Source organism: Xenia sp. Carnegie-2017, unplaced genomic scaffold (assembly GCF_021976095.1).
Source record: "Xenia sp. Carnegie-2017 unplaced genomic scaffold, XeniaSp_v1 HiC_scaffold_2, whole genome shotgun sequence".
NCBI classification, from domain to species: Eukaryota; Metazoa; Cnidaria; class Anthozoa; order Malacalcyonacea; family Xeniidae; genus Xenia; species Xenia sp. Carnegie-2017.
In genome coordinates, this window is record NW_025813482.1 from 6,437,702 (window position 1) to 6,462,510 (window position 24,809).

The following is a 24,809-nucleotide window of genomic DNA, read 5'->3' on the forward strand; positions in this document are numbered from 1 at the left end:
TTTCATAAGTTTGGAATACAAAAACTTATTTTTTCAGTATTCTCAACACAACGCTTTTTTTGCAAAAAAGCCCGAATGGCTACAAAAGATTTATTTTCATTCCAACGAATTATAGCTAATATGTGAAATATTAATCCAACTTGTCATTATTTTGAAATTTGAGCTTCTTTTCATTTTCCAATTATTTTCGTACGTAGCTAGTTTGTTGTTCATCACGTTGACTTTATTTTAACCCAAATGCTTATAAGAACAACTTGCAAGATGCTCTTTTTCGTTTATTTGTCATTTATGATATTTGAGTCCGCTCTTGGTAGATCGTTCACAATTGATTACGAGAAGAACTGTTTCTTAAAGGATGGCAAACCATTTCGATACATTTCAGGTGGCATACATTATTTCCGAGTGCCGCGAATGTATTGGAAAGATAGATTAATGAAGATCAAAGCTGCTGGTCTCAACGCTGTTCAAACGTAAGACAATATCAGGATAGTAATAATTTCATAGAAGTACAATCACCATCATCGTATGATTTGCAAGAAAGTAATTTGAGATGTTATACACAAGTACAATAGGTAAATTATTTTATGAGACACTCACTCAAATACCCTACGAATATATTTGCTTTGATTTCTATACTTTTCATTTTCAATTACAATCGGTTTGAATTTCTGTTGTCAGAAATATTTTCGGTAAATTATAAACAGATCTTTAAGGCTAAAGCACTAAAGGAAGTGTTAAAATGGAAGCGAGCCATCTTGCGAGCTCCTACAGATTTGGTAAAAATAGCTTTTTGTTGAAAAACAGCATGGCTCAACAAAAAGCAAATCTATTTTCTCGCAAAGCTTTGCTTTATTTGATCACCTTGTGCGTCTTTGAAGCTTTTCAAATTCCTATTTTTCATTTGAATATAATATAAATATTGAAAAACGTAACTAGTACAGTGGTACTTTATAGTCATATGAATTGTTGTTATTGAAGACAAAGCAATTTCAAGGCAAGCCAAATTGTTCACATGAACAATCAAAACCTGACAATTAGTTTGATGTTTCAGACGTCATTTCATCTTTTAGAGATTTTCACGTATTTTCCAGCGATTTTCACTGAATGTGGATATAGTATTTTATGGACGTACATAAATTCACTGTTTAGTCTCAGTAAGAATGGCTATTAGGGGGGGAAACCAGCAGAAATTGTACAATAAAATTCCTGCATTGAACTCACTATGTGAGATTGGAAAGCTTATTGCATGTATTTTGAAAAGTGTTGTGTTCATCACGCGTGTTTAACATGCACAAATAAGGTCGAATAGGAGAATAACGGTAATTTATATAACAGAAAAGATTGCACGATAAGAACAGGCCCAGGACATTTTGAACCTTAAGAATCTAAAGGGGGTGGGGAGAGAAAAAACATAAAGTGTATCACGGATAAACGATAAAGATATTCACATGAAATTAAAATTATATCGTCTTCTTGCATGCATACATAAAACTTGAAGTTCGCTCGTTTACCTTGCGGAGCAATCCTGTCATAACCAGAATTTATTATTGGTATGGAAATTTGAAATAGATATTATGCACGATCTTTCTAGGTGTACAAAAGTCTTGCGGTTTTTATGGCACTTTTGTCCAAAACTCAATTTTTTAATTCAATATTTGTTAGATACATTCCCTGGAATATTCATGAACCAGAACCAGGTGTTTATAACTTTGAGGGGGAAGCAGATGTTCTTAGTTTTATAAAACTTGTTCAGGAAACAGGACTCTTGCTGATTCTTCGACCAGGTTGGACTATATTTATAAAACACATAAAAATTTTGTCCTTTGATTGCGAGGGACGACGATCATAAATATATTATCTTTACTTGATTAATGCAAATGTACTTTTCCATGTATTTCCAGAATTGAAAACACGAATTATTACTTTTCAGGTCCTTATATTTGTGCAGAATGGGAATTTGTAAGTGCATTCTTATTTCTATTTATTTTCGTCTTTATTCGTTTGGACGGTTTAATGTAACGTATGTTCAGTCTTTTATTAAAACTGACTGATCGATTTGCTTCATTACAGTACAGACAGAGAGGGGGCGTAGTTTGGTGTATGTTGTCTTGTTAAGACAGCATTATATAGCTACTGTTTTTATGAAATTTAGGGTGGCTTTCCTCCTTGGTTGTTGAAGAATGCCTCCATAATTTTGCGTTCCTCGAAGGATCCAGGTTAATTTCTGTTTATCATTTCAGCAGCAATTTGTAATTATTTTATAAAAAGGTCAATATTCGGTCATGGCAGCCTTGACATAAGTTTGAAAGAAGGATCTGACATGTTATTTTACATTTATCTTGTATACATAGTTTATACCTCAGCAGTCACATCTTGGTTTAAAGTTCTTTTGCCAATGTTACGTCCATATCTATATTCAAATGGTGGACCAATCATTTCAGCGCAGGTGCATTACCCATATTGATAATTTGTGTCAGTACATGTTTCATTGTCACTCAAGATTATTTTTATTAAAATTGGTCATCAGCCGTCCCAAATGATCGCTTTTATGCGCTCTTTAAGAATCACACGTCTTCAGTTGGTATTTACCATGATTGTTACAATGTTGTAGGTTGAAAATGAGTACGGAAGTTACTTTACCTGCGATGCGAAATACTTGGAGTTTTTACAAAGATTAATGGAGGAATATCTTGGAAAAGATGTGATTCTATTTACAACAGATGGCGATGCCGAAAGTCTTCTTAAATGTGGAACTTTGCCCACTCTCTTCAGCACAGTTGATTTTGGACCAGGTCTAATGCATCAACCAATATTATAATTATTATGAAGAATAATACTTTACAAAGCATCAAAGTACCAATTATAGTGCTATCCATTTTAAGTCCATTGATAATTTCATGATAGAAAGATCGAAGTTTTTACTTGTTTCATTAAAATTCCTCTTTAAATGTTTTTAACAAAGTAAATTTCTTTGCTTAGTTAGCTTCGAGTTTGAGCAACGAGATTGCGTGGCGAAAAATCTTGTGAAAAAAGCTTTATGTTTTTTATTGCATAGACATTTTCTTTGTTTGCGAGAAACATTGCAAAGCTTATTGTTGTTGATACGTTATTGCAGTTTAGTAAGTAAAAGCAGTTTTAACTTTTCATCAACAACAATTGACATAAAGTGATTATTTAGGAACCGATCCCGAGAAAGCGTTTGCCATTCAGAGAAAATTTCAAGCCCGTGGTCCTTTGGTCAATTCTGAATATTATACTGGATGGCTGGACTTATGGAGCAAGCAGCACCAAACCACTGATCCCACTTTAACGGCTGCTAAACTGGACCAAATATTGGCAATGAATGCTTCCGTAAACATGTATATGTTTGAAGGAGGCACAAATTTTGGATATATGAATGGTAGGAATTTCTACAGACCAATAAAATATCTTTAGATATTTATATACTTTTATTCATGCCAAAGTATTTGAAAATAATTCTTAACGCCCCCGCCCCTCCTCTTCCATCTTATTTTATTATAATTTCTGCAAAGGATCTTAGGGAAATATTGTTTATGGTTCATTTGAACGCTATGTAATATGTAAATCTTAACTGAGAAGCAGTTAATACAGTTTATCATTTATGCACCTTAATTGATATTTCAATATGTGATGTATGTTGATATCATTGTTGCCTAGGAGCGACCTTCACTGGTTCTGTCTACCTACCAGTGACAACCAGTTATGATTATGATGCACCATTATCTGAAGCTGGAGATCCTGGAGTTAGCAATAAAAAATATGGTGCCATTAAGAAAATTGTCACTAAATATTTGCCGGATCCAAAAATTCCCATACCACCACCTACACCAAAGTATGCATATGGAAAAATACAAATGACCAAGGTTATTTATGTCTAGTTTTCTTTATTTTTTGTCAAGTTAACTAACGTCATGATTGTATGAATTGTAGATTGTTTCATCACAAAATTCCAAGACAGTGAAGTCGAAATATCCCAAAACAATGGAACAAATGAACATGTACTATGGATTTGCTATTTATATGACAAATATTGTGATATCGGCAAAGCAAAGTCAACTAAAGCATATTCTTAACATGCCTGGTGTAAGAGACAGGGCTATAGTCTTTATTGATAAGGTATGTGGGGAATGGTAATTTTGAAAAAATACTGAAACTTACTTTGAATAGTTTTTAAAGAAAACAACAGTTAGCCTTGCACAGCCTTGAGAACGAAACAACTCTAAATACAACGATGCGAATTTCATCTTGGTCATTCATTTGTTTTATATTTCATATTTTTGAATTTATATTTGTAATCTGTTTTCAGTTTTAATGTAACTCTCTAACTTTTTCTAAAAATCGTCCCATCTTTACGGAACTACAGTAAACAGAGTGTTACAAAAAGAGTCTGTTCCAAAGCATTGTATTTTATTTTAGTAATTTTGCATTTAATGCTTGAATCTTTTTCAATGGATTCTGAAATATACAAATATACATCTTATCTAATGGATTCAAAATTATAAAACGATTTGACGATTTCTTTCACTGGCTAGCAATGAAGTATTTATATTGACGATGTATTCATGCTCCATTTCAGGTAAAACAAGGTGTAGTTGATCGAAATGACAAGAAAAATGTTTGGAAATCGAAGTCGTTAAAAACAGTGTGCTTGAAATTATAATTGAAAATCAAGGACGCATTAATTATGGTCACATGAACGACCCTAAAGGTTTGATTAGCAATGTTACATTTGATGGAGTTATACTTACAAACTGGACTGTTATTCACGTGAAAGACCCGCCAGATGTATATCATGAACCGAAGAATGACTTATTTGGTACAAAAAATCAAGTTCCAGCTTTCTTCAAGGGTATTGTTCCGTCGATGCCTGAAGGATTATCTCCACAAGATACGTATTTGTCACTACATGGATGGGAAAAGGTAGTTTTACATTTTGAGTTTGTTTTTGTTCATGCGATTAGGTCGATGAAAGTATTTACAGAATCACACTGATTTTATTCTCAGTATCGTAGAATGATTTAAAAGTAATTTTTTTATTACATTTTTGTTAAGGGTCAAGTGTTTCTGAATGGTTTTAACTTGGGTCGTTATTGGCCTGTTGAGGGTCCTCAAATCACCTTATATGTTCCAGCTAGTGCTTTTAAAAAGGATAAAAATATTCTGATTGTATTAGAACTGGATGGAGCTCCTTGTGCAGAACCTAAGAATTGTTATGTTGAAATGGTAACTAAACCAATTTTAAATGGTACAGTATTGTACAAGCAATTCTAATGTAAATTTATATAACAAGAACTATAGCTGAAACTTTTAAACCCCTGCTTTAACACAGCGTTTGTGATTAATGTTTTTATTAAACATTCAATTTGATACTCTCTTAGAGGAACATTGTATAATGATGGGAATATTGTCGTGGAGTAGTAATCAATTATAGCCCCCTGAATGGTACATTTATAAATCGAGGAACAAAAAATAAAGTTACATTTAATCTTGCAATTTGAATAATATTTGGCTTTTCATAAGTTTGGAATACAAAACCTTGTTTTTCAGTATTCTCAACACAAAAAGCCCGAATGGCTACAAAAGATTTATTTTCATTCCAAAGAATTATAGCTAATATGTGAATATTAATCCAATTTGTCATTATTTTGAAATTTGAGCTCTTTTCATTTTCCAATTATTTTCGTACGTAGCTAGTTTGTTGTTGATCACTTTGACTTTATTTTAACCCAAATGCTTATAAGAACAACTTGCAAGATGCTCTTTTTCGTTTATTTGTCATTTATGATATTTGAGTCCGCTCTTGGTAGATCGTTCACAATTGATTACGAGAAGAACTGTTTCTTGAAGGATGGCAAACCATTTCGATACATTTCAGGTGGCATACATTATTTTCGAGTGCCGCGAATGTATTGGAAAGATAGATTAATGAAGATAAAAGCTGCTGGTCTCAACGCTGTTCAAACGTAAGACAATATCAGGATAGTAATAATTTCATAGAAGTACAATCACCATCATCGTATGATTTGCAAGAAAGCAAGTTGAAATGTTATACACAAGTACAATATGTAAATTATTTTATGAGACACTCACTCAAATACCCTACGAATATGATAAGTCACTTTGCTTTGATTTCTATACTTTTCATTTTCGATTACAATCGGTTTGAATTTCTGTTGTCAGAAATGCTTTCGGTAAATTACAAACAGATCTTTAAGGCTAAAGCACTAAAGGAGGTGTTAAAATGGAAGCGCGCCATCTTTTGAGCTCCGACAGGTTTGGTAAAAATAGCTTTTGTTGAAAAACAGCATGGCTCAACATAAAAAAGCAAATCTATTTTCTCGCAAAGCTTTGCTTTATTTGATCACCTTGTGCGTCTTTGAAGCTTTTCAAATTCCTATTTTTCATTTGAATATAATATAAATATTGAAAAACGTAACTAGTACAGTGGTACGTTATAGTCATATGAATTGTTGTTATTGAAGACAAAGCAATTTCAAGGCAAGCCAAATTGTTCACATCGACAATCAAAACCCGACAACTAGTTTGATGTTTCAGACGTCATTTCATCTCCTGAGATTTTCACGTATTTTCCATCGATTTTCACTGAATGTGGATATAGTATTTTATGGACGTACATAAATTCACTGTTTAGTCTCAGTAAGAATGGCTATTAGGGGGGAAAACCAGCAGAAATTGTACAACAAAATTCATGCAATGAACTCACTATGTGAGATTGGAAAGCTTATTGCATGTATTTTGAAAAGTGTTGTGTTCATCACGCGTGTTTAACATGCACAAATAAGGTCGAATAGGAGAATAACGGTAATTTATATATCAGAAAAGATTGCATGAGCAATCCGGTCATTATATAAATAAGTCATTAAGTTCATAATATATATTCACATAACCACAATATATTATTGGTATGAATATTTGAAATAAATATTATGCACGATCTTTCTAGGTGTACAAAAGTCTTGTGGTTTTTATGGCACTTTATGCTTTTTATGAACTCAAATTTTTAATTCAATATTTGTTAGATACATTCCCTGGAATATTCATGAACCAGAACCAGGTGTTTATAACTTTGAGGGTGAAGCAGATGTTCTTAGTTTTATAAAACTTGTTCAAGAAACAGGACTCTTAATGATTCTTCGACCAGGTTGGACTATATTTATAAAACACATAAAAATCTTGTCCTTTGATTGTGAGGGACGACGATCATAAATGTATTATCTTTATTTGATTAATGCAAATATACTTTTCCATGTATATCCAGAATTGAAAATACGAATTATTACTTTTCAGGTCCTTATATTTGTGCAGAATGGGAATTTGTAAGTGCGTTCTTATTTCTATTTATTTTTGTCTTTATTTGTTTGAACGGTTTAATGTAACGTATGTTCAGTCTTTTATTAAAACTGACTGATCGATTTGCTTCAACAGTGTACAGGACAGAGATGGGGCTTAGTTTGGTGTATGTTGTCTTTTTAAGACAGCATTATATAGCTACTGTTTTTATGAAATTTAGGGTGGCTTTCCTCCTTGGTTGTTGAAGAATGCCTCCATAATTTTGCGTTCCTCGAAGGATCCAGGTTAATTTCTGTTTATCATTTCAGCAGCAATTTGTAATTATTTTATAAAAAGGTCAATATTCGGTCATGGCAGCCTTGACATAAGTTTGAAAGAAGGATCTAACATGTTATTTTATATTTATCTTGTATATATAGTTTATACCTCAGCAGTCACATCTTGGTTTAAAGTTCTTTTGCCAATGTTACGTCCATATCTATATTCAAATGGTGGACCAATCATTTCAGCCCAGGTGCATTACCCATATTGATAATTTGTGTCAGTGCATGTTTCATTGTCACTCAAGATTATTTTTATTAAAATTGGTCATCAGCCGTCCCAAATGATCGCTTTTATGCGCTCTTTAAGAATCACACGTCTTCAGTTGGTATTTACCATGATTGTTACAATGTTGTAGGTTGAAAATGAGTACGGAAGATACTTTACCTGCGATGCGAAATACTTGGAGTTTTTACAAAGATTAATGGAGGAATATCTTGGAAAAGATGTGATTCTATTTACAACAGATGGCGATGCCGAAAGTCTTCTTAAATGTGGAACTTTGCCCACTCTCTTCAGCACAGTTGATTTTGGACCAGGTCTAATGCATCAACCAATATTATAATTATTATAAAGAATAATGCTTTATGAAGCATCAAAGTACCAATTATAGTGCTATCCATTTGAAGTCCATTGATAATTTCATGATAGAAAGATCGAAGTTTTTACTTGTTTTATTAAAATTCCTCTCTAAATGTTTTTAACAAAGTAAATTTCTTTGCTAAGTTAGCTTCGAGTTAGAGCAACGAGATTGCGTGGTGAAAAATCTTGTGAAAAAAGCTTTATGTTTTTTATTGCATTGACATTTTCTTTGTTTGCGAGAAACATTGCAAAGCTTATTGTTGTTGATACGTTATTGCAGTTTAGTAAGTACAAGCAGTTTTAACTTTTTATCAACAGCAATTGACATAAAGTGATTTTTAGGAACCGATCCCAAGAAAGCGTTTGCCATTCAGAGAAAATTTCAAGCCCGTGGTCCTTTGGTCAATTCTGAATATTATACTGGATGGCTGGACTTATGGAGCAAGCAGCACCAAACCACTGATCCCACTTTAACGGCTGCTAAACTGGACCAAATATTGGCAATGAATGCTTCCGTAAACATGTATATGTTTGAAGGAGGCACAAATTTTGGATATATGAATGGTAGGAATTTCTACAGACCAATAAAATATCTTTAGATATTTATATACTTTTATTCATGCCAAAGTATTTGAAAATAATTCTTAACGCCCCGCCCCTCCTCTTCCATCTTATTTTATTATAATTTCTGCAAAGGATCTTAGGGAAATATTGTTTATGGTTTATTTGAACGCTATGTAATATGTAAATCTTAAGTGAGAAACGGTTAATACAGTTTATTATTTATGCACCTTAATTGATATTCCATATGTGATGTATGTTGATGTCATTGTTGCCTAGGAGCGACCTTCACTGGTTCTGTCTACCTACCAGTGACAACCAGTTATGATTATGATGCACCATTATCTGAAGCTGGAGATCCTGGAGTTAGCAATAAAAAATATGGTGCCATTAAGAAAATTGTCACTAAATATTTGCCGGATCCAAAAATTCCCATACCACCACCTACACCAAAGTATGCATATGGAAAAATACAAATGACCAAGGTTATTTATGTCTAGTTTTCTCTATTTTTTGTCAAGTTAACTAACGTCATGATTGTATGAATTGTAGATTGTTTCATCACAAAATTCCAAGACAGTGACGTCGAGATATCCCAAAACAATGGAACAAATGAACATGTACTATGGATTTGCTATTTATATGGCAAATATTGTGATATCGGCAAGGCAAAGTCAACTAAAACATATTCTTAACATGCCTGGTGTAAGAGACAGGGCTATAGTCTTTATTGATAAGGTATGTGGGGAATGATAATTTTTGAAAAAATACTGAAACTTAGTTTGAATAGTTTTTAAAGAAAACAACAGTTAGCCTTACACAGCCTTGAGAACAAAACAACTCTAAATATATCGATGCGAATTTCGCCTTGTTCATTCGTTTGTTTTATATTTTATATTTTTGAATGTATATTTGTAATCTGTTTTCAATTTTAATGTAACTCTCTAACTTTTTCTAAAAATCGTCCCATCTTTACGGAACTACAGTAAACGGAGTGTTACAAAAAGAGTCTTTTCCAAAGCATTGTATTACATTTTAGTAATTTTGCATTTAATGCTTTTAATCTTAAATTAATCTTTTTCAATGGATTCTGAAATATACAAATATACATCTTATCTAATGGATTCAAAATTATAAAACGATTTGACGATTTCTTTCACTGGCTAGCAATGAAGTATTTATATTGACGATGTATTCATGCTCCATTTCAGGTAAAACAAGGTGTAGTTGATCGAAATGACAAGAAAAAATGTTTGGAAATCGAAGTCGTTAAAAACAGTGTGCTTGAAATTATAATTGAAAATCAAGGACGCATTAAAAATGGTCATTTGAACGACCCTAAAGGTTTGATTAGCAATGTTACACTTGATGGAGTTATACTTACAAACTGGACTGTTAGTCACTTAAAAGACCCACCAAATGTATATCATGAACTCAAGAATGACTTATTTGGTGCAAATAATCAAGTTCCAGCTTTCTTCAAGGGTATTGTTCCGTCGATGCCTGAAGGATTATCTCCACAAGATACGTATTTGTCACTATATGGATGGGAAAAGGTAGTTTCATATTCTGAGTGTGTTTTTGTTTATGTGATTAGGACGATGAAAGTATTTACAGAATCACACTGATTTTATTCTCAGTATCGTAGAATGGTTTAAAAATAGTTTTCTTATTACATTTTTGTTAAGGGTCAAGTGTTTCTGAATGGTTTTAACTTGGGTCGTTATTGGCCTGTTGAGGGTCCTCAAATCACCTTATATGTTCCAGCTAGTGCTTTTAAAAGGATAAAAATATTCTGATTGTATTAGAACTGGATGGAGCTCCTTGTGCAGAACCTAAGAATTGTTACGTTGAAATGGTAACTAAACCAATTTTAAATGGTACTGTATTGTACTAATAGCGTATTTCAGCGTATACAGTATTTCATATAATTATAAGAACCATAAATTTCGTTGGATTTATTATGAATATTTTTAATTGAATGAATAACGTATGATTAAACAGACAATGAGTAGAAGCTTGAAAGAAAGAAACTGGAATGCTATATATTGTAATTGAAAAATTATACAAAATAGCTGATTCTACTGTATGTCAGTAGTTAATTTCCTTTTGAATCTTGAAAGGTTGCAACTGGAAAGTTTGTACTTAAAAAATGACGCGATCTATCTGATTCTGTGTGAACTATTTATTTTCTTTCAACTGTACATATTTCTCCTCTCTATTCAAAAATTTAAGAACTTGTTAGCAAATTTTGAGCTTGGCAACTAAATTGATGATTTCATTTTGAGGAAAAAGCTTACTGAAATTGGTAATATAAGTATTTTGGTGAATGGAAATGAGTAGAATATCCTCTCATATACATTGTCAAGCTCATTAGTATGCTCCACGCTGGTTGTATAATTTTTCGTTTAAAATGGCCGTCGTTTTATTGTCAAACTTAGGTGATACATTCGTTTGCACTTTTTGTATTCTTTTACTTTTACTATCGCATTCATTTGCGATGAATAAAGATGAACGCTTAGCAGAGAAAGGAGACTTAAATGATTTCGCCGAATTTGAAACAGAAGAAGACGAGGATGAGAGCGACAATGCTTATGAAGGTGCATTAGATAATTCTGATAAAGAAACAGTTGAGCAGAAAACTAGGAAATCTAATGTGGATGAGGATGATGAAGAAGTCGAAGTTGAAAATGGTAAGTTTTCAGAATTGTCTAAAATAGGTCATGGTTGGTTAACTATAAAATTTTTTTAATTGTACCAATTTTACCATATAATACTACCCTATACTATTTAATATGTTCATAGTCACATGACTAACTACCAAAAACAAGTGTATTGTACACATAATACTGTGTACCTACATAATACTGTGTTAAGTTATTGAGCATGTTGTTTGAAAATTTCTTCAAGGAACTTTTACAAAATGCATACGGAGCTAGGAATTTATAAAACTACGTAGCTAGAAGTTAGATAAAAAGATTAAAGATTGACATGTTGTAACATATACCCAGTGATCTTACTGTGCTATATTTGATTGAGAATAAAGGTATTTACAAATATTCTTTTCGAATAAATAATGAATACAGAGCACCTGAGCTATACGAAAGATATTTAAATCTTGCCAAATGTTAATATTGTATTTCCTCTGGTTTAGGTGAAGTAGAAGAAGGTGATGATTCCAATGATGATATCTCAGTTGAGGTATGGATTGTTGAATGTTTATTTATATTCAGAATCAATATAAATGAAGGCATAATGAACAACATGAGCATATTATATTTGTACTTTAATTGGCTCAATTTTATGACAGTATTTAAAAGTAATATTTCTACTAAACTCCTGAAAATAAACAATTTGTTTTCTTTTAGACTGAAGATGAATATGACCATTTTGCTGATGAAGAAGAATTTGAGGTATCAGGCATTTTTATGTTTTCTGTTGAAATTCTTTCATAATTAAATTTTCTGATTTTCTCCTTGCTGATGGTATGATATGTTGTACGAGTACTTGTTTTCCAACATTTCTATTTTTGTTTCTTCAGGGATACTCCAAGGACAGAACTGGCCCTAAAGGAAAACAATCTGAGCCAGATTTGAAAATTGCAAAGGTAGAAGCAGTTTACACAAGCAGGATAACATATTTTTGGCTAATACATATGATCTTTGATTGAGAGAATGCAAATTTGAAAGTTGTACATGCAGCTAAAAAAATTGAATAATTTAAACCGAAGAAAATTAAATGATGAAACATATGTACAACTGTACGTAAAATATACAACAAAATGGTTACATTGTTTTCTAATGGATATGTTTGTTGCTACTTGTGACTGTACATTAAAATTAGAGAAAATTTCAGAGGATAGTCATCAATGCTATGAAAGATTTTCTAATTTTTGAGCTGCATGTTCACAATCTTTTCATTTTCATTGTGTTATGTGTAGGTTTAGAGCTTTTATCACAAATTCTTCATTGCCTGATTATTTATTATTTTTTTAGGTTCCTTTACATTTGAGAGCAAATTGGGAGGGTTTTTACTTGGAAATTCTTATGATTTCTGGCCTGGCAGCGTATGCCTTGAACTTCTTTATTGGTCGCAGTAAGAATTCAAAATTAGCATCAACTTGGTAAGAAAATAGTCATATATAGTCATAGTTTGAGCTCGTTATGAAAAGCTAACTTTTTTATGCCTAATCAGGATGAAATACAACAAAAATATCTTAGAAGACAATTTTGCCATGGTTGGTGAGTACATGACTATTGAAGTTTTTGAGCAGGACTCTCAAGGGTTTATTATTTTTAGTTTACTGTTTTACTAATTCCCAGTAATTTATATTTTACAAAATTTAAAGTGCTCAATTTATGTATCAATTGCCATGCTTTTATGAATATTCTGATTGATTAAATGGTTTTTGACTTTCTTCTTAGCATTCAAGTTTAGGGTCATTGTTATTTTTTGTTGATATTTTTTGATGCAGGTGATGAAACTCAGCAAGATTTGTTTACTAAGGAAAGTGAAAGTCATTATTCATTGTGGTGTTCAGGAAGAGTGAATTGTGAAGGACTTTTGGTTGAACTTAAGGTGAGTGGTCAGTGGCTGAAAACTAATTATGGTGCCTGGTTGCTAAGATAATGCTGCAGTGTCCTGATGACATTTTCATTCATCATGTTTCTTTGCTTTTGTATTTCCCAACTTATATTTGTAACTCATAGTATAAATAATACAGGAAAAATTGAAAGTTCAAACAAAATTTCAAAAATTATTTAGACAGTCTCCGGAACTGGGATACCCACTGCTTCATGAGTTCTTAGCATTGCTCATTGAGACATTAGAGTTTTTGGTCATACAGTTTTCAATAGCACAAATGGGTCTTAATCTAAATTAGGCACATTTAGCTAGTCTGGAATAGAAAAAGTAAAAAGTGATTATGTCTAGCAACCACGGGCCTCTTAAATACCTGGGCCAGCCTAAAGTCTTAGACCTACTTAGCCTACTGAGTAATCCACTTTTATGAGTGGTGTTTTATTGAAAGGGTTCACAGCAAGCATTTTTTATTAGGGGAAGGTTTATGTATCAACCACCAAAGTTGGCCGCAAGTCTGGTATCTTAGGATTAAATTTTACAAAATGGTTACAAAATTATTAGATGGAGGAAGGGCTATTTGAACAAGATTGAATTTTCAATGTTTCTGTTGTCAACGTATATTGTTATAATTTTGATGTTAAGCCCATTGCATATTTTGATTTGTCTAATGTATTGTAAACATACTTTTTTGATTTTTTATTTCTTATGCTTATATAGCTTCTTAAAAGACATGACTTGGTCCATGTTCTTTCCTACATGTTTAAACCAACCGCTGACAAAATGGTATGTTATATAATGTATTTTTTTGAAAAGGCTAAGATGTTATGCGCATGCGTATAATCCAACTATTAAAACAGATTAAGGAGTGAGATAAAGTTTTAGTCCATTTGTTGTAAATGACTGAGATGTACGTATGTATATAATCCAATTGTTAAAGCAAACTGAGATGTACTTGTTCAAACTGATACAATTAATTGAATTGTGTATAATACAAAATTTGAAACAGACTGAGATCATGCACTTATAAACAGGGCTGTTGCCAATGGAGGGCATGTGTTATGTGACCTCTTCCCTCCATGAAATAGGGTTGTTGGTGTTGTGTGACTTCTCCCCCCTGGAAATAGGGTTGTTGGTGTTATGTGACCTCTTCCCCCTGGAAATAGGGTTGTTGGTGTTGTGTGACTTCTCCCCTGGAAATAGGGTTGTTGGTGTTATGTGACCTCTTCCCTCCATGAAATAGTGTTGTTGTGTGTGTGAAAATAGGGTTGTTCATGAAATAGGGTTGTTGGTGTTGTGTGACTTCTCCCCTCCATGAATTAGGGTTGTTGGTGTTGTGTGGAAATAGGGTTGTGTTGTGTGACTTCTCCCCTTGGAAATAGGGTTGTTGGTGTTACCTCTTCCCTCCATGAAATAGGGTTGTTGGTGTTGTGTGACTTCTCCCAAATAGGGTTGTTGGTGTTATGTGACCTCTTCCTCCATGAAATAGGGTTGTTGGTGTTGTGTGACTTCTTGGAAATAGGGTTGTTGGTGTTATGTGACCTCTTCCCTCCATGAAATAGTGTTGTTGGTGTTGTGTGACTTCTCCCCTGGAAATAGGGTTGTTGGTGTTGTGTGACCTCTTCCCCCTGGAAATAAGGTTGTTGGTGTTGTGTGACCTCTTCCCCCAGCAATAGGGTTGTTGGTAAATTTTTCAGAAAACATAATAAATTGACTGTTTCTAATTAACCAAACTTTCGAATAATGACAAAGAACAAAAAAGATGTTCAGTATTTTGTAGAACATAATGTATTAAAATACAAATATTACAAGCATCTTTCTTTCATTATTTAAGATAGTCAAAAGACCGCGCCCATTTTTTTTGAAAAAAAATATTTTCACATTCCCCCTCGTAGACCACACCTTTCTGATGGCCCTGGATATACATAATTCAAATGTAGAACAAGCTGAGATATGTGTACATGATCCAACTTCTGGAACAGGAATAGAAACACATAACAGACCAAGATTTACCAGAAAAATCAAAATGTTAAAACAACTGAGATTTACGTAATCCAACTTTTGGAACAGGAATAGAAACACATAACAGACCGAGATTTACCAGAATAATCAAAATGTTAAAACAACTTAGATGTACATAATCCAAATGTCAAATGTGCTTATGTCAAATGTGTCTAAAATTTTGTCTAAGGTTGCAACTGTTCACATGAATGATGAAGATATGGACAACTTTGTCTTTGCGATGTATCCAAAGCGTACAGCAAGTAAAATTCATAAGGAGTTTCAGGATTTAGTATGTACATTGTATTTATCAATTTTAAAAAACGTTTTGACAATATATATGTGCGTATATGTTTTTCCTCAACGAAGAATTACTTATTTTTTGTTATGATTAATTTTCTGCAAGTTCTGCTCAGCGAGCTGCAATTCACAGCAATGTTTGCTTATTATCTGCATTTGTAAATTATGCAATCATAATCGACAACTACATTAATATAATCAAAAGATTATTCAACTTTGCTTTGCTTTTGCATCTATTCACGATATACAGTTGGTGACCCTCAACAAGTAGCCATATGGTAAAATGCCAAAGTGTTTTGTTTCATTCTTATTTTTTCACATGAAACAAGATATGCACAGCAATTTTATTGACATAAAAAGAATGTTTCCTTTTACTTAAGAATTTGTCTGCCGTCCTCTTTAGCTTTATGGTGGTTTTTCATTCTTTTTGTATACTTTCAACTAGAGTGTGAAATTACTCTAGCATCGCTACGTGTGTGTTAATATCAAATGAATGCTTCTCAATAAAAATCTGAAATTCTCGCTCTTTGCATTGCTTTGCGAACTTTAATTGCCAAGGATAGGCTTGTTTGTCTTGAGGAAGAGTTAATTTCTGATGTAACTTGGTCTTGTGGTAAAAGTTCATCTCTGATGTACTTTACGTATTATCTTTTTATTGTTGGTCTTGTTGTAAATGCTATTCTTGTAATTAGCCCAATTGTTTTTTTTAGCTATTTTCAGCTGTTAATGTTTTTTATTAATATTACAACCTTGAGAAATTTAATGTCGCCTTATCTTTTTTAATTTCAGAGTTTCTTTTGTCCTGAACGTCGTCCAGCAGAGAAATTAGGCTTACCTAGTTCCTATACCATTTTATCTGAAAGTGCAGAAATTTTGACTCTGCTTTCAGTTACTGTAAGTGTAACTATATTTTGGCATGTGATGTATGGTCCAGTCAAAGTTCGTCTTTGTAAAATGCTAGCACGAGAAATTAGGCAAGCGTATGAAACAACACAAAGTTGTGAAAAGAATTTCAATGTTGAATTTCACAATAGTTAACCCACTAAAATATATTTCTTTTGGTGAACGGTAGTATCTAAGGTTGTGAGTATTCAATGTACTTTAACGCACTAAAATATATTTCTTTTGGTGAAAGGTAGTTAGTATCTAAGGTTGTGAGTATTCAATGTACTTTAACGCACTAAAATATATTTCTTTTGGTGAACGGTAGTTAGTATCTAAGGTTGTGAGTATTCAATGTACTTTGTGTCCAAGCCCCATGTTTAAAAATGTGCGTGTCATCAAAAAGTCTAGCTTTTCCACGTTTTTTCCTAGGTGACAAAATTAATCTCAGATAAAAGTGATCTAATTGAAAGTATTCATTTCTCTGATCAATATGTTGGAAATAAAAAAAATGCAGAGTATATTTTCCTGTTTTTATTAGTTGATTTTTTTGTTTCAAAAAATAATTGAAAAGTTTATTTTTGTTGCAGTGATGCGGAGGAATCTGAAGAAATAAAACCACCCAAAGTAAAAAAAGTTTTAATTTTTACATTTAATCGTAAGTATTGTAAACAGTTATGTGTTAAATGATACTTTTGGCCATAGAATTGATACTGTATTTGCAAAACATTGGAATGTGTTGCGGGCATTTAAATTAGGAGTTGTTAAAGTATTACCATGGTTACCACGGTTACAACATTGAAAAATATCGCAAAAATATCAATGTACAATATTTAGATGTTGGTTTTAGAATTTTTTCGGTTAAACTGCTACTGCTGGTACAAACTAAAACAATGTCTGCTATATTATTTCTTTGAAAAGGAATAGTCTATATACATTCTTTAAAGTTCTAACGCGCAAGGTTAGGTCCGACAAATCCGAAATATTTTATGATTTTCAATAAATTAAAGAGTTAAGTATTTCGTTAACAAAGGTGTAGCGTCTTATAAAATTATATGGTGACTGAAAAACATCAATAGATTATATGATGATTAAGAAATTGTTTTATTTTACGTACCTTACTTTGCACATAATCTTTAAAAGGAAAGCTTCCACAATATATTTTATTTTATGTGTTCCAACTTGACCAATACCGCGAACACACAAGTGGAGTTGTTTCAAAGTATCTCACAAATAAAAAGATTTATGTCATGTAATGACCAACTCTGTCACCAGATTTGAACCTAACGTAAAACTAACATAGGTAAAAAAAATGGCTTGACAAAAAGCTACAAACCATCAAGTAATGATGAACTTTTTCAAATGCTTGAAATTTTATATTTATTAAAGAAAACAAATCCCTTCTGCCTCCCCCATAACCCCAAATAGATCAACTCGCTGTATAAGAATAGTTTCATTTTCTGTCAGAATTCTTGGTGACTGACATTATTTTAATACTTGTATCTATACGTCCTTTGTAGTTCCCGGTAAAGGCAAGACAAAATATTCTCATATGGAAATGTGCAAACCTTTAATAAATCTTGTTTTCATTTTGTGGATAAAGTGAAGAAATTTAAACTTAGTAAAGATGTAAGTATTTGATGTGCTGTTTTTTCATTGTTGATTTTTACTTAGTTAATCAGACATTCTATTGAAACATATGCATTATTTCATACTTTACCCTGTGTGTCCATGTTGCAAAATGATGTTTTGTCGATATTAGAAATGCTTATGATTTATACTGTTCTAGGCTAAAACAAAATCTGATAAGAAAAGACGAGAAATGGAAGAATCGTTCTGGAAACAAGCTCATGCATCTCGTCAAGAGGTAAATTAATGAAATTATTTTGATGAATAGTAAAACAAACCTTAGATACTTGTTTACATATATATATAATAATGGTCTTATATCAACAGAATTTCCAAAGGTAGGATTTTTTCATTTTAGGCGGCGCAATTACGTCGTGAAGAAAAACAACGAGCAGAAAAGGAGAGAATAATGAATGAAGATGATAGTGAGAAGCAAAGAAGAATGGAGGTAAAAACATTTGAAGTAGATGTTGTTTTTATTTTATTTGTGAGATCCCATTTCTTTATGTACGCATATGGAAACGTATAAAACATGAATGATCAATATATATTGTGTACATTTCAGGATAAATTACACAAGAAAGAAATGAAAAAACGTAATCCAGCTTTTAAGATGAAGCAACTGAAAGCCCGCTCGTAATGCCATACATACATACATGCATATTTGTAGCTTGCTTGTCAATGGTGACTTTATTTTAACCGTATAGTTTATATAATTATTATAAACATTACCTTAGTTTATGTGTTAATTTATTATCTTATCATTGACTTGTCAATAAATGCGTATGCTTGGTCTTAGGGGAAATTTTTCATTCATTGCTTCTTATGATTTAACAGTCAGTAATCGAGATACGTAAATCTACTTCTTGTGTTTGTGCATGATTACTATTTTAAAATAATAATCATGTAGCCATGAAATTGCAATATTGAAACGTTTTGGATTGAATGATGTCGTTATAAACTGAACATAAACTGTTCGTTGTTTTGAGATTTAAGTTATGTAACGTTGAATAACGTTGTAAAAGGTTGCATGCGTAGCTTTGTATTCAACAGCAGCAAGTTTCTAAATTATAGTTGATGAATTTCATACGTAGTTCATTTGTTTTAGAGTTAAGCAGATCTGCTTATAAGATCGACTTTGCTTAACTTTTCAAAAACTATTTGGGAAAAATATTTAGCAATCATCTTCGGATCAATTATTTTAAGTTACCACAGCTGAAAACTACGTCCTTCGACAATATTTATATGTGAAGGACGGTACGGGGAGACGAAATTGTTCATTTGAAACAGTTAATAAGGAAGTGGAAATTTTCTGTCATTTTCATGTTTGGGCAGGATCACTGCAGGATCACTAGTGTCTTAAGGTGAACATTTTATGTAACGTAGGTCAAAGTTCAAGAGCTTATTAAAAGTTGCCAGCCATCGTATATTCTCCATATTCTTCAAAAATGTCATCGAAATGATAGAAATTTGAAGTCGTCACTCATTGAAAAATGAATTAAAATGTCTAAATTAGATAGTTTAAAAATTGAAACAGGTTAATGCATATTTAAATGTTTCATTGAATTTTTCAAACTTATATCATGCATGCTTGCTAACTGACTAACTCGTTCAATAAAATGATACGGGGCAAGTTGTTCTGTGCTCATTGTATCTACTAAATCATCTAGACTCTAGAAATACATCCAGTTTTCATTCTACTTACCGTAATTCTTTTATGCGCCATGATTTTTTCTCTTTGCCATCACTTTTGTGGAACATGAACCTTTTTGTGACTTGTGTTATCCAAAAAATATTGTATACAAAATTGTTGTGTACAGAATTTTATTCTTTGCATTTGGCTGTAAAAGTGGTATATATTTCAAATAGCTGTTTCGTAGTATTTTTCATCTTGTTCAGTTCAGCTCAAATGGAAAAATATTGTGTTCACAACAATGGTCAGCGCATGACTGTTCGAGAATTCATCCAATCAGATTTTAAAGTAATTTCAAGTTTCAGCAATTATGGTCAGATAAACAAGAATTTGGTTCACTGATTCACGCACTGGTTCACACTTATTACTTAGATGATATTAGATGAGATGATTCGGCAATTTGTTTTACAGATTTATTTTGGATTTACTCAATGGATTTACTAAGACCATAAAACTTGTTGCTAGGGGCGAGGAAGTGTGGTTGCTAGGCAACAGAAAATATGGCAGATAACGAGAATCGATGCGAAGAGTTATAAAAATAAACTTTGTTGTTGAGATTGGTTAGTATACTTATTTTTGTACAAAATGGCATCTCGTAATGCTACGCGTTCTCCCAAAGATCTTCGCCAAATATTGACGATTGCACATGAGGTATGAACTGCAACAAGTAATGAAGGTTGCAAAAATCAAAAATACGAGATTTTATGTTGTCAATGGTCATATTATTTTTATTATATTCAAAGACAAATGGAGAAGTCTGCATTTAGCACTGTTATTTGAGCCCACTTTTAAAATTGAAATTAGACTCGATGGACTATTTGATTTTTTAATTCAAACTAATTTTTACAAATCATATTGCAAAGAAGTTAAATATTATTGCCAATTTATATTATTGATATAAATTTCCGCGATCCTCATATGTATCATGTTATGAGAAAAATTTGATTACCATGTGGTCTCACAAAGCTCAAATGCCTTTGTAATTTCTTGTCAGAAAAGTTGCTAAGTTTAATTTTTTTAGGGGGGGGGGTGTAGTGGGTGATTGACCTGCTAACCCCTTAATATGTTGATGCCTGTATTTTCTGATGTTTTGGAGGATGTCAAAATAACCATTCTCAAGCTCTAGCTAAAAAGTATAAGGCAATTCTCTGAAATGAGTATCATTGATACAAAGAAGTTTTGCACCCAATTAAGATACATTGATATGAACATACATAATAGAAAATATTATAGAAAACATATTTCAAAAACTATCATCTTGTAAACTCAAGATTCCATTTGTATTAACATAAGATAATTCAACCTTTGATCTTTGGTTTGTGTTGATCTGCTCTCACGTTCTTCCAAACTTCTCTTTGGTTTGTCATTGAAAACACAGGAAACATCTTTTTTCCTTAATTAATGCATTTTCTTTATTGGTGTATATTTTGTGATGAATTGAAATAATGTATAAGATGTTTTTTGTCTCCTTAAGCAGGCCAACTTAAGCTCCAGCTTCCTGGTTTGTGACCAGGCTGGAACCCCTCTCATAAGGCCTGTGAGTTGCCATACAAACATATCAAAACTGTTTATGTACTTGTCTATTTAAGTTTAAATATGAATTATGAAATGTAGAACTCTTTTTCATAAGTTAGTCATTACTTTTGAAAGTAGTTTTCATTTCAGAATTAAGTATTTTTCATTACTTAGTCATAAACCTGCAAAAGTTCACAAAGATTGACACTAGGGATAACTTAGCAAAAGTTTGTTTTTTGTCACACACGTGACGTGTATCTGAGAAGGGTTGTAAATAGCAACAAATGTTTTCAGACAATACTACCCTTGTAATGATCAATAAAAGTAACAAACATGGTTTTTATTGGAGTTAAAACTTGTATTGTGAAAAATTTATTTTCAACTGAGAAACGCTTGATGTGACCAAGTGGCTTTTCTATAACATTGCGATGCACTTTACCAAGATGTAATCAATTCATGATGAACTCACATACTTTAATATGTTTGTTGTCTCAACTTAGGAATCTGCATTTTCTTCTGATGAAGTTGAGAAAAATCTTGCTAAATTGAAAGGCTTGCCTAAAGATGAAATTTCTGAAACTGCAATGTTACGAGATCGTATTGATCAACAATCGGAGCTAATATGCATTCTAAAAAATCGTGCAGACTCAAATTTGATTAAATCACAATGTTTTGAAAATGAAATAAAAGAATTGCACCGTGCAAAAGATGATGCGGAATGTAAATTTCTTCAAGAGCACAAGAAGTTTCAAATTCTTGAAGAAAGATTTAAAATTCTTTATAATAATCATGAAGAGATCATAAAAATCAAAGATGGTTACAAAGTTGTAAATGACGAGTTGAGAAAAGAGAACAAGAATTTATTGGAGAGGAAAGAAGAGAAGATTGCTGCTATGGCAAGCGAGAAAGACAAAATAATAACAGACTTAACGAAAGAAATGGCATCTCTAAAAGAGCAATTGCAGAAGAGTAATGATCTTTTAGAGTAAGAAACTTTACTTTTAAAATTTTGTCCTATATTTTTATTTTATTTTATTTTACTATACGTAAAATATCAGACAACATTTTGCAAAGTAAATTATTTTTACGTGTTTTTGTATTTGCGCTATGCATCATTTTTTTTCCAATATACAGTACATTACCATCAACGTTGTAGAAACATATTTTTGCATTCATCGTCTAGGGAATTGAGGGAGAATTTTCAAAAGAACGAAAGTCATCTTAATGAAGAAGTTAAACGATTGAAACTTATCGTTGAAAAATCAGGAGAAACATCTTTAGGTAAAAATATTTATGTTGTCACCTTTTATATGAATTAAGTGAATAAGGGGAAAACATTTTCTGCTATATGTCATGTACGACACCGCTATATTTTTCACGTTATCTTTAAAATGGTGAAAAAGCTTCTAAATTACACTCATGAATTGTCAAGTGCCTAGTTCTAGATTGCTTGAAAAATTTCTCTTTTGTTGAAAAATGAAAAATCAATGCGTAAAAATTGTATCATTATCTATATAACACGTATGTATGTGTGTTATTTAGAAATGACAGAAAAATCAGAAGCACTATCTTCTCAGCTTTCTGCTAATAAAATTGAAACGTCAAAGCTGCTTGAAGAGAAATCTCATTTGTCGAAAGAAATATCGGAAGCGAAGAAAACAATAACGGTAGTAAAAGAATTGACATTACAGTCACTGCTTGCTTACGATTTAATCTCTTGGTGATATCAATGAAATTTTATTTGTTTTACTTTTTTACACTTAACTCGAGAAACTTTCATTGAACAACTTTAAAATTAAAATGATTATGTTGGTATTAAAATTAGGCAAGATTGGTGCAAAAATTGAAAGTATCTCGTTGTTTTCTCACTTTCGTCCAGGAAAAAGATAGAAAAATGAATCAGCTTTGTATGAAAGTCGATGAACTTGAATTGATGTTGAAAACACAAACAGAGAAATATCTGTATGTATTTGTGACCATTTAAATACCATATACAAAGTAATTTTGTATGCTGAAAAAAGTTAGCTAGTTGGATTTACATTTCGCTTTGCTTTTCTGGACGTTTTATGCTTTCAATTATTTATCATAAAGTTATTCTTCCAATGAAGTATGTATGAATAATTTGTGTTTCTGTGGGCACTGATTAGGAATGAACTTCGAGAAACCTCGGCAAACGTGCAGATTCGGAAATTGGAAGCATTGTTGAAAAGATCTGAGGAGAAAATATTCACTCGTGAAAAGGTACATCGAATAAATTTACTCAGAATAGGAGCAGTCTGCTCTCGCTAATAGCATTGCTCTCTGGAAATTGTTTTGTTTTGTGAAGAATTGTGAAAATATGTGTTGGGTGGTGATTTTTAGAGCTTGCAAATCTTATTTGAAACGCTTTCTATTTTCTCAGGTCATTCAAAAGAGATGCCTAATTAAACTTGAAAACAAATAAAATGCTACGATTTTCAATAATTTCTCCTCAGTCACCTTTTCATGAAACTTTACATATGTAGATCTGACGTAAGTAATTGCATATTTATCATTGTTAAATCTCATTTCAATGTTTTGTTTTAGGAATTTACTGCATATAAGGAACACACAGACAAGCTGTTGAAAAAAGAACGAGATCTAAATTTTAAACTACGTCAAATAATTGGTTGATCTGTGTATTTATATCGATGGAATTATTTTTAATCTAGTTATATGTATTTTTCATTTATCATGTGAGACTGCACCTCAACAATTTATAAAATTTGTATAGACCATGGTCAGATACACCATCACAGTCCATAATTTTACAGATGAGCTGCATGTCAAATTGTGCGCAATGCCTGTTTTGAATGACATTCTGCGTAGAAACGTTTTTTTCACTGGTAGAAATATACACGTTCAGTCTAAGCGTTGTTGCTTATACTGCCATAAAGTTCAACTGTTTCAGCACGTTCTTGCTATAGCTAATAATATTTACGCTTACACATCCACAGCCGATTAGGGCATTGAAATCATAACAATACGAGAGTTTAATTTGTAATGGTCTCCTTTTTTTATATACACTATGTAGCACCAGGGTTGTTAGGCTCCAGCGCTCGTTTGTAGCCAAATATGGTTTGAAGAGATTTTTACAAATAAAGCTCAATAAAAATTTTAAAAAAATTGTTTGAGTAAAAAGAGGCCAAAAAGTAACCAAATAGCCAAAAAAAAATTTCGAGTCCAAAGAAAGAAAAAAAAGGCCAAAATCGAGTTATTTGGCCTCAAAAAGGCCAAACTAACAACCCTGTGTAGCACTGGCGTAGCCAACGTCTCTTATTTAGTTCTGCTATGTTAGTTTTTCTGTATTCGCTTACGGTGAAAACATAGATTTTTACAGAAATGAATAATTTTAAAATTAAGTAAGAACTAAAACTTGCATGCAGGCTACGCAATT

The 24,809-nt window shown here is 32.2% G+C and overlaps 4 protein-coding genes across 5 annotated transcripts; all 4 read left to right on the plus strand.

Moving 5' to 3' along the window:
* The first annotated feature begins 173 nt into the window (after positions 1 to 173).
* Positions 174 to 5,514, plus strand: LOC124440533 (beta-galactosidase-like). The gene is made up of 11 exons (XM_046990928.1): positions 174 to 470; positions 1,663 to 1,784; positions 1,931 to 1,959; positions 2,153 to 2,216; positions 2,352 to 2,446; positions 2,612 to 2,792; positions 3,179 to 3,400; positions 3,679 to 3,884; positions 3,952 to 4,151; positions 4,665 to 4,941; positions 5,074 to 5,514. The coding sequence occupies exons 1-11, from the start codon at positions 238 to 240 to the stop codon at positions 5,290 to 5,292; spliced, it is 1,848 nt and encodes a 615-aa protein (XP_046846884.1). The 5' UTR covers positions 174 to 237; the 3' UTR covers positions 5,293 to 5,514.
* A 169-nt stretch (positions 5,515 to 5,683) lies between these two features.
* LOC124440825 (beta-galactosidase-like) lies at positions 5,684 to 10,966 on the plus strand. The gene is given in 12 exon segments (XM_046991267.1): positions 5,684 to 5,984; positions 7,062 to 7,183; positions 7,330 to 7,358; positions 7,553 to 7,616; positions 7,752 to 7,846; positions 8,012 to 8,192; positions 8,578 to 8,799; positions 9,076 to 9,281; positions 9,349 to 9,534; positions 10,008 to 10,352; positions 10,485 to 10,572; positions 10,575 to 10,966. Coding segments are annotated over 12 exon segments (1,890 nt in total). The 5' UTR covers positions 5,684 to 5,751; the 3' UTR covers positions 10,694 to 10,966.
* A 72-nt stretch (positions 10,967 to 11,038) lies between these two features.
* On the plus strand, positions 11,039 to 18,991 carry LOC124440827 (PAT complex subunit CCDC47-like). Its single transcript, XM_046991269.1, is given in 17 exon segments — positions 11,039 to 11,489; positions 11,951 to 11,997; positions 12,165 to 12,209; positions 12,338 to 12,403; positions 12,792 to 12,919; positions 12,991 to 13,037; positions 13,271 to 13,374; positions 14,095 to 14,160; positions 15,566 to 15,667; positions 16,465 to 16,569; positions 16,990 to 17,075; positions 17,148 to 17,215; positions 18,078 to 18,140; positions 18,143 to 18,186; positions 18,347 to 18,424; positions 18,545 to 18,634; positions 18,752 to 18,991. Coding segments are annotated over 17 exon segments (1,494 nt in total). The 5' UTR covers positions 11,039 to 11,209; the 3' UTR covers positions 18,827 to 18,991.
* Positions 18,992 to 20,356: 1,365 nt separating this feature from the next.
* LOC124440018 (coiled-coil domain-containing protein 89-like) lies at positions 20,357 to 24,314 on the plus strand. 2 transcript variants are annotated; one of them, XM_046990342.1, is made up of 7 exons: positions 20,357 to 20,530; positions 21,895 to 22,379; positions 22,578 to 22,675; positions 22,937 to 23,061; positions 23,274 to 23,356; positions 23,542 to 23,635; positions 23,960 to 24,314. In XM_046990342.1, the coding sequence occupies exons 1-7, from the start codon at positions 20,465 to 20,467 to the stop codon at positions 24,044 to 24,046; spliced, it is 1,038 nt and encodes a 345-aa protein (XP_046846298.1). In that variant the 5' UTR covers positions 20,357 to 20,464; the 3' UTR covers positions 24,047 to 24,314. The 2 variants fall into 2 exon arrangements, with proteins under 2 accessions (XP_046846298.1, XP_046846299.1); XM_046990343.1 differs by lacking the exon at positions 23,542 to 23,635.
* The last annotated feature ends 495 nt before the right edge of the window (positions 24,315 to 24,809 follow it).

What these genes read in the sequence shown, in the direction of transcription:
- LOC124440533 (XM_046990928.1), top strand. Translation starts at nt 238, where the DNA reads ATGCTTATAAGAACAACTTGCAAGATGCTCTTTTTCGTTTATTTGTCA. An exon ending in TTTGTGCAGAATGGGAATTT is followed by an intron (nt 1,960 to 2,152) that starts GTAAGTGCATTC and finishes TATGAAATTTAG; the next exon opens with GGTGGCTTTCCTCCTTGGTT. An exon ending in GAAAAATACAAATGACCAAG is followed by an intron (nt 3,885 to 3,951) that starts GTTATTTATGTC and finishes TATGAATTGTAG; the next exon opens with ATTGTTTCATCACAAAATTC.
- LOC124440018 (XM_046990342.1), top strand. Translation starts at nt 20,465, where the DNA reads ATGGCATCTCGTAATGCTACGCGTTCTCCCAAAGATCTTCGCCAAATA. An exon ending in AAGCGAAGAAAACAATAACG is followed by an intron (nt 23,062 to 23,273) that starts GTAGTAAAAGAA and finishes ACTTTCGTCCAG; the next exon opens with GAAAAAGATAGAAAAATGAA. An exon ending in AAATATTCACTCGTGAAAAG is followed by an intron (nt 23,636 to 23,959) that starts GTACATCGAATA and finishes GTTTTGTTTTAG; the next exon opens with GAATTTACTGCATATAAGGA.